A 9303-nucleotide genomic window follows, 5' to 3' on the forward strand; every position below is an offset into this window, starting at 1 on the left:
GTTATTTTAGGCGGTTCTGCCACAGTTGGTACCAGAGCCAATAATGAGTCTACGAGTTTCATCACTCTTTTCCAAAACCTAAAATTTGACCAACAAAAGTTTTGTGAAAAGTAGGAAGCGATAAAATTATGTAAATAAGTATAAGCCCTAGCAATATGGTCTATCTAGGATAGCGGCACTGGTTTTATCTAATCAATCTTCTGCAGGTACACTAACTTACGCTGCGTAAGAATCATTTAGCATACGGAAAGTGAGTGCGATGTGCCAAAAATTCTTAAGAATGCCGCTATATTCCGGTTTGAATGAACGTATAGGCCGATGCATGCATCATGATGAGAGAATCTTGCTTAAAATTAAACTCCCCTATACGTATAATTTGGATTAGTAAATTGATAGGAAGAAGTAAAAGAATGCTTTAAATAAATGTTTTATCATTCTCTAATCTCTTGTTCCTAATCTGGAGGGTTGTCCTAAATGGTTGGCTCCTATCTATTTTCAGATGAACTTGAGGTCCGGTTGTGGGAGCACCAGTGTCGGAGCGGGCCATGGTCTTGGCGAAGGCCAAGGTGAAAGTGGCCGGGGCAATGGGAACGACAATGGGGAGAGCCATGAGGCCCCACTTCTGGCTCCTACCCCTTCGCCACCACCACCTTCGATGACTCATGCGAAGATGTTGGATACTCGTTGCGAGTCAGCCCATGCCATGGAGCTGCTGGCACAGGCTATTAGTGGCTTCACCCGTGGAGGCCACGAAGGAAATAGTGGGAACGGGGGTGGTGCCCGCGGTCCTGAGGGACCCTGCTCTTATCAGGATTTCTTGAAGACGCACCCACCCATGTTCATGCTGACGACTGAGCCTTTGGATGTGGAGCATTGGCTCCGTATTCTGAAGCAAAAGTTTCTGCTACTCACCGTAACTGAGGAGCAGAAGATGCGCTTTGTAGCGCAACAGCTGTTGGGATTTGCTAGTGCATGGTGGGACACATTAAATGCCATGCAGCCAGTGGATCACCATGTGACCTGGCAGGAGTTCACTATGGCTTTCAAAGAGTTTTATATTCCTGCTGGTGTTCTAAACAGGAAGTTGACGGAGTTCCTTAACCTAAGGCAAGGAAGCATGTTCGTGATAGATTATGTCAACAAGTTCAACCACTTGTCACAATATGCTGGGACTCACGTTGATACGGATGAGAAGAAGAGGGACCGTTTCTATCACGGTCTCTCTTGCATCTTGCAGAAGGAGTTATATATAGGAAACTATCAGACCTTTGGGGCTATGATGAATGCGGCTATTGCCATGGAGGGATTGTAGCGTGACTCTCAGGCAGAATGGAAGTGCAAGTGGGTGGCTTCTAGGTCTTCTAGTCACCCCCATGCTCAAAAGGTACATGTTGTCAGGCGGGTGCCGTATCAGTCTTCAGGTGGGCATTCGTTTCGACAGCCTCAGCAGACCTATCAGGCACCTTCCACTCGGTATCGTGCACCTACTCAATAGGTACAACATCAGCAGCCCTAGGGATAGCAGGTCCCACCTCATCAAGGATAGGGGAACAAGCCTGGTGCTTGTTTTAAGTGTGGCAAGGAAGGTAAGTATGCCCGAGAGTGTCCGCAAAACCAACCTACTCAGTCTGCTCAGCCCTTAGCTAACTCTCGCCTGATCAAGTGGACTATTATCAAGAAGAAGGTGCTAGTGAGCCATTCTAGATAGGTTAATTTCACAGAGGCTGAGGAAATATTGCAAAATGAACCGGTGATGGCTGGTATGTTCACCATTGATTCCCTCCAGCTTATGTGTTGTTTGATTCTGGTGCATCACATTCATTCATGAGCATGGAATTTGCGCACCGACAGAATATACCTCTTATGGCTATACCTTTTGCCTATAGAATCAGTACTCCGGGTGTGCAGTTGTGCGTTAATACTCGGACGGACATAGTGGGATTAGTGTTAGCCACTCACACTTACCGTCTCCAGTTCATGGTGCTACCTAGGCAAGGCATTGATGCAATTTTGAGAATGAACTAGTTGCGTGTATGTGGGGTAGTCTTGGATCTGAAGTAGAGAGTTGTTGAGTTACGACTTCCTTCTTTTAAGGATAGGATGTCTCTTCTTATGCCCTCAGATCCAGCCTTACCTGTTGTTGCTCATGCTGAAGCTTCCCCTGATCTTGCCTCTATTCCTGTGGTCTATGAGTTCCTGGATGTCTTTCCTAAAGATCTACTTGGGTTACCACCGGATAGAGATGTGGAGTTCTCCATTGAGTTAGAGCCTGTCACTGCTCCTATCTCCCGACACCCATACCGCATGGCCCTGAAGGAATTGGCTGAAATGAAAAAGCAGTTAGAGGAGTTATTGGAAAAGGGATTCATCCATCCTAGCTCTTCACCATGGGGTTGTCCAACCATTTTTGTGAAGAAGAAGGATGGCACTCTTCGGATGTGTGTGGATTACTGCCCTCTCAATGCGGTAACCATTAAGAACAAGTATCCTTTACCTTGTATTGATACTTTGTTCGATCAACTAGCTAGTGTCAAGGTGTTCTCCAAGATTGATCTCCGCTCAGGCTATCATCAAATCAAGATTAGACCATAAGATATACCAAAGATAGTTTTTTCTACTAGGTATGGGTTGTATGAATACCTAGTCATGTCTTTTGGTCTCACCAACGTTCCTGCATTCTTCATGTATCTCATGAATTTAGTATTTATGCCAGAGTTGGACAAGTTTGTGGTGGTATTCATTGATGTATCTTGATATATTGCAAGAACAAGGAAGAGCATGCCCAACACCTTTGGATAGTACTAACTCGATTGAGGGAACACAAGCTGTATGCCAAACTCAGCAAGTGTGAGTTTTGGCTGGATCGAGTGTAGTTTTTGGGGCATGTTCTGACCCCTGTTGGCATCTCTGTAGATCCAAGCAAGGTGCAAGATGTGCTAAATTGGAAGTCTCCCAAGTTAGTGCACCAGATTCGTTAGTTCCTTGGTCTTGCTGGATATTATCGATGTTGCATTCCTGACTTCTCCAAGATATCAAAGCCGATGACCAAGCTGCTCCAGAAAGATGCCAAGTTTGTTTGGAGCCTAGCTTGTGAAGAAGCCTTTCAAGCTTTGAAGAATTTTCTTACCACTGCTCCTGTCCTGGCCCAACCAGATATTGATAGACCTTTTGATGTATATTGTGATTCCTCGAAGATGGGGTTGGGATGTGTGCTTATGCAGGATGGGCGTGTGATAGCTTATACTTCATGCCAGCTAAAAAAGCACAAGGTGAATTATCCCACCCATGATTTAGAGCTGGCTGCCATGGTGCATGCTCTAAAAATTTGGAGGCATTATCTGTTGGGAAACAAAGTACACATTTTTACAGATCATAAGTGCCTCAAATACATTTTCACTCAGTTTGAGCTGAACATGAGGCAAAGGAGATGGTTGGAATTAATCAAGGATTATAACTTGGAGATACATTACCACCCCGGAAAAGCTAATGTGGTAGCTAATGCTTTGAGTCAGAAGTCATATCAGGTTGAAGAAACACCCTTGTCTCTCAACTATGCTGAGGTGCTAGCTCACATTGCTTTAGTCTCAGATTTACTTGAGCAGATTATTATAGAGCAAAGGCAAGATACTTTAGAAATTCCTCACATCAAGAAACTAATTGCCAAAGGGTGTGGTCCTCAGTTTAGCATTGATGAGCAAGGGGTAGTAAGGTACAAGAATAGATTGGTGGTTCCATCAAATGAGGAGATTAGAAGGAAGATTTTGAATGAAGCTCATCATTCCAAGTTGTCTATCCATCCTTGCAGTAACAAGATGTACCATGATTTGCGCCACTTGTATTGGTGGTCTAATATGAAATAGGATATCACCAAGTATGTCGCGGAGTGCGACACTTGTGGGAGAGTTAAGGAAAACCACATGCGTACCCTAGGATATTTGCAGCCCTTGTTTATTCCTGTTTGGAAATGGGAAGATATTTCCATGTATTTCATTGTGGGTTTACCCCACACGTCCAAAGGCTATAACTCTATTTGGGTCATTGTGGATCACCTTACCAAGTCAGCTCATTTCCTCCCGGTGGATACAAGATATTCAACTAGAAAGTATGCCAGGCTGTATCTTGATCGGATTGTGACCTTGCATGGAGTTTCTCTTACTATCATCTCTGATAGAGGGTCAGTCTTTGTCTCTCGCTTTTGGGAGCAACTCCAGGAGTGTCTTGGTACTAGTCTCCTCCGAAGTTCAGCTTATCATCCACAAACTGATAGCCAAACAGAAAGGGTAAATAAGGTACTTGAGGACATATTGAGAGCTTGTGCCATTTCTTTTCCTAAGAAGTAGGATGAATGCTTGAACTTAGCTGAGTTTTCTTACAACAATAGCTATCAAGAAAGCATTCGTATGGCACCCTTTGAAGCTCTATATGGAAAGAAATGTAGGACACCACTTAACTGGGTTGAAGTGGGAGACCATGGATACTTTGGGCTTGACTTCATCAAAGAAGCTCGAGAGTAAGTCAGTATTATTTAGAGTCATTTGAAGGCAGCTCAGAGCCGACAGAAAGCTTATGCGGACAAGCGAAGAAGGCCTTTGCAATTTGGAGTTGGGGATCATGTGTACCTCAAGGTGTCTCCTATGAGAGGGGTGCATCAGTTTGATGTTCATGGCAAGCTAGCCCCTCGATATGTGGGTCCTTACAAGGGTTTGGGGCAGTGTGGCTCAGTTGCTTATTGTCTCCAACTTCTAGATATTTTATCGGCGGTACATGATGTGTTCCACGTATCTCAGTTGAAGAAGTGTTTGCGGGTCCCTGATGAAGATGTGGAAATTGAAGGACTTCCCCTCTAGCCTGACTTGACGTATATTGAACATCCTATCAAGATCTTAGATGAGAAAGAAAGAGTGACTAGGAACAATGTGGTAAAGTTCTACAAGGTTTAGTGGCAAAACCACTCGGAGGATGAAGCAACGTGGGAGCAAGAAAGTTACATCCTGGAGCATTATCCCCATCTTCTTTTTGGTTCATCGAGGTAGTTGTTTATTTCAAAATGTATTTCTTATCTTTTTCCCACACTAGGCACATGAAATCTCGGGGCGAGATTTTGTTTTAGGGGGGTAGATTTGTAACACCCTCGGTGTTACACTGTAAAATCTTTTGCTAAAACATGTCATGAGCATCATGGTTATGTGTTAATGCATGTGATATAGAGGGTAAATCAATTTTTGTAACTCGAAACGATCATCGGAAACGCGAAACGAAAGTTACATTTCAATGTCACGTAATATCACTTAGGGTTTTAAACCAATTTTTATTAAGTGAAAACACTATAGCATGTATATGTGGAACTTAATTAAAGTTAGAAGTACAAACCTTGTAGATGACAATGAAATACCTGTGGTCAAAAAATGAATTCACTAGCTAACATACCTATTAGCTTGGAAATCGAATTTGATGCGAATCCGATCAAGACTTAGCCGATTTCGTAAGTCTGGAAAGTGGTTTGACAAAGCCATGTTTGATAGTTTTTGTAGGAGAATTGGATTAAGTAGTGGTGTGGTTTCATGGCTTGTTTTAGTAGCTTATTATGCCCTCTTAAGAATTGCATAGGTGGCTTGGCGATTAGAACAACGTTTTAGGGTTTTTCGAACGCTTTAGAAATCATGCGCATCAAGTTCCCGGCCGGTTTTATCGCGTGGACACGGTCACCGCGCTCCTGTGCCATCGTTGGCGCGCCAGCCATGCGAGTGAGCGCACATGCTTGGCCGAGCTTGGCTGACTATGGTGGCCGGTAGCCCTGGCTAGCAGCGGGCCCTCCTCTCCGCTGCGATGCACGCTGCCGCTACTGGTGGTGCCCTAGGGCTGCCCGCGTGGCACTATGGTCGGCTCTGCTCCGCCAGATGCCATCATTGTTCTACTCGGGTGCAGTGGCATCACATGGCCATAGCCGTCGTCGCCAGCACGCGCACGTTTTCCTCTGCGTCGCGTTGTCACATCGCGTGCGCCCACATTGCTTGCGTCGCATCACCGCTGCCGTTGCTGCGCATGCCTGCTGCACCGGCACATGGCCGTGTCACCGTCGGCTTGCCAATTAAGGCACTACAACCACACAAGCCATGCTGTCTCGTACGTGCACGTGTAGCCTCCTCTGTGTGCCTTGTTTGCTTCTATTGAGTGGCATGCACCACTCTGCGCTCCCCAGCTACCTCTACCTTAAATGGTGTCGCGCCGGCATCACTGAGCTGCGCCAAGTCGAGCTCGCAACGCCGGTCCAATCCAAGTAATTGCGCACGCCTGAAGCACAATTGGGAACCTAGCTATGCGCCAAGCTCGCCCACTGCTGCAGTCGTATCGTGACGAGCTTCAATTTGAAGATTCCCCAACGTTGACCACCTTAAGACCGAACGGCAATGCCTATCCAATTCACCTCGTACTGTCCACCTCCATTCAATTCTGTGGCACTGTGTCTTTGCCCTATTCCCCTCCATCCCGTGCGCACCCCATTTTCACTGCCACTGCATTCCCGGTGCCGCTGACACGATCGCGCCACCATCATCCATCATGGAGCTTGCTGTGTGCGTGTGGCCAGACGCAACCGGTCCATTCCTGATCAAGCTACCACCATAGGTAGCTTCGAGGTGAGTTGCTGATGCTAATCCTCTAGTCCTTTCATCTCGGTTGTGCCTTGGCTCACGGGAACACGACTATCACCGCCGTAGGGTGTCCACTGCCGTGGAGGGAGCTCTAGACCGTGTCTCCATTCATCACATCACCGCCCACCGCTTTGCGTTTGCATCTAGGTGAGCATCGGCTCACTATCGGGGGTGGGGAGGGGCTAGGTGGGCCGGCGTCACCGCACAATGCCATCGCCGCCGCACAACGCTCGTGGGTCCCTGAGGACCTAGCCGTGGTAAAGATAGATTGTTCTGGGGGCTAGTTTGCTTAAGTGTTGACAGTAGGAATAGTGCTATGAACCTTGGGGGGAATTCTAGGTAGCTCAAGGTTGTTTTTGCAAAAATGCCGGTGCGAGCGGGCCTCCCCGTCGTGGGCCGTCGTCACGCGGTTGGGCCGCACCCGCGTGGGCCATGTTAGTGGGTTGCACGTGCGCGCTCGCTGCGCGGGAGTGGGTCGTGCTGCTCGCTCGTGGGCCGCGCGAGTTAGATTTTGTTTTCCATTTTATAAAGGATAGAATTAGCTTTATAATTTGCATTCTAAGTTGAACTTTGGAAATTAATATCAATTCACATAAGTAGCAAAAAATCGTGAAATAAATTCTACTGTGTTCATAAAAATGTGGTCTATCTGATAGTATGATTAGTTTATGTATGTCTATGTTGATGCTAAGGTCTATTAAATCATTTGGAAGTGCTAATATCATTTAGATTAGTAATTGTAGGAATTTTTGTGGCAAATTGGTAATAGCTTTGGACATGAAATTTTATAGTAGGTCCATTAGATTGTTATGTGCTCACTGTAATTTTTGTAGCCTTAGAATATGTTGATAAATAGGGTAGCTAGTACTCCTTGTTTTATCATATATATAGTAAATCGATATTAAGAATAGGGATGCCTTTATTTGCTAAGGTGATACATGCAATGTTTTATACCTATTAATGGTAATATTAGGTAACTTAGCATCTTAGTCGGTGGGGCTAGCTCAGTAGCTTGATAGATGTATTTTATGTTAAGAGTTGCTGTTGTCGTATTACTAAGTGTTGCATCATCATTTCATGCATGTAGATAATGAGTTGGTAGAGTTCGTGCCTGTGGGTGAATAGGACTACGAGGAGATCATCGAAGAATACGAGGAGGAGATTCTCATATAGGAGGGAGCCCTAGAGCCATCAGTTGCTGACTTTGTTGACACCCCGCCTGTCCAAGGCAAGCCCCGGTGCATAACCCTTATTTTGAATGATATCTGGACATATATGTGATGTGCATTTACGTTACAGGCACTTTATGGAAACTACATGCATAAGGATTTACTATTAGTATTGCTTTCTGCAAAAAGGAACCCAGCAAACCATAAAGCTTATCATATCCCATAGAGTCAGGAAATTATTCCTACTAGTCGGATAAGTCTTGCGAGTACATTGTGTACTCAGGGTTTATTTACCCCTGTTGCAGGTACTGCTTGAGGAGTAGCCATTGTGTGAAGGATTCTTTTGGTGGGCACAGATGGATCCTTGTATATTATCGATAGATGTTTCTTTTCTTTCCGCTGTTAAATTTCCGCACTCTAAATTTGGTACTGTAATAATATATTTCTAAGAACTCTGGATGTATGAAATGAATTAAGTAATGTAAACTCGTTCTCATTATTGGATCCTGAGGGAAAAAGTGGATTATTCGGGCTCTCCCTTAGGGTGTGCTCGATGGAATCTGCCTACTGTAGCTCACTCTCAGGGTGCTTAGTGTCTAGTGGAAGACAAGCGCCTCCGTAAGTGAGTTATTTTGAGCGGTTCTGCCATAGAACCTACCACGCCATCCTGGGACCACCATGCTACGCGAAGTTCATGGCCATCCCCAACTACACCTACCTAAAGCTCAAGATGTCGAACCCAGGTAGGGTGATCACCATTGGCACCTCCTTCCAGCGCACCTATGAGTGCGAGGCCGAGTTCTGTGATCACGCCACAACAATCGTCACCTCCGGAGAGCTCGTTTTCATCAGGAAGGAGGTCGCCGAAGACACACCTGACCCCAAGTGGTCAGCCGACTCTTTTGAGCCAGTGGAGGGTGCCAAGGAGGTCCTCATCGACCCTGGTTGCTTCGAGGGCAAAATGGTGCACATTGGCACCACACTTTCCTCCAAATAGGAAAGCATGCTCGTCGTCTTCCTCCGTGCCAATAGAGACATCTTTGCATGGAAACCCTCGGATATACCGGGCATTCCAAGGGAAGTCGCCGAGCATGCCTTAAAGATCCACCTAGGCTCCAAGCCGGTGAAGCAACGCCTACATCACTTCGACGAGGGGAAACGCAGGACCATTGGTGAGGAGATCATGAAGCTTTTGGTGGCCAGATTCATCAAGAAAGTGTACCACCCCGAGTGGTTAGTCAATCCCATTCTTATATGAAAGTAGAGTGGGAAATGGAGGATGTGTGTTGAGTACACAGGTCTCAACAAGGCATGTCCAAAGGATCCATTTCCTTTGCCGCGCATAGACCAAATAGTCGACTCCACCTTAGGGTATGAAACCCTCTGCTTCCTTGATGCGTACTCCGGGTACCATCAAATCATGATGAAAGAGTCCGACCAGCTCACGACATCTTTCATCACCCCCTTCGAATCGTTCTGCTACA

General features: G+C 45.9%; 2 protein-coding genes across 2 annotated transcripts; both read left to right on the plus strand.

Annotated features, from left to right (window-relative positions):
* Nucleotides 1-670: 670 nt before the first annotated feature.
* On the plus strand, nt 671-1312 carry LOC136469169 (uncharacterized). Its single transcript, XM_066467474.1, has one exon. The coding sequence runs from the start codon at nt 671-673 to the stop codon at nt 1310-1312; it is 642 nt and encodes a 213-aa protein (XP_066323571.1).
* A 7201-nt stretch (nt 1313-8513) lies between these two features.
* Nucleotides 8514-8816, plus strand: LOC136469170 (uncharacterized). The gene has a single exon (XM_066467475.1). The coding sequence runs from the start codon at nt 8514-8516 to the stop codon at nt 8814-8816; it is 303 nt and encodes a 100-aa protein (XP_066323572.1).
* The last annotated feature ends 487 nt before the right edge of the window (nt 8817-9303 follow it).

The sequence above is a fragment of the Miscanthus floridulus genome, chromosome 8, assembly GCF_019320115.1.
Source record: "Miscanthus floridulus cultivar M001 chromosome 8, ASM1932011v1, whole genome shotgun sequence".
NCBI lineage: Eukaryota > Viridiplantae > Streptophyta > Magnoliopsida > Poales > Poaceae > Miscanthus > Miscanthus floridulus.

What these genes read in the sequence shown, in the direction of transcription:
- LOC136469169 (XM_066467474.1), top strand. Translation starts at nt 671, where the DNA reads ATGTTGGATACTCGTTGCGAGTCAGCCCATGCCATGGAGCTGCTGGCA.
- LOC136469170 (XM_066467475.1), top strand. Translation starts at nt 8,514, where the DNA reads ATGGCCATCCCCAACTACACCTACCTAAAGCTCAAGATGTCGAACCCA.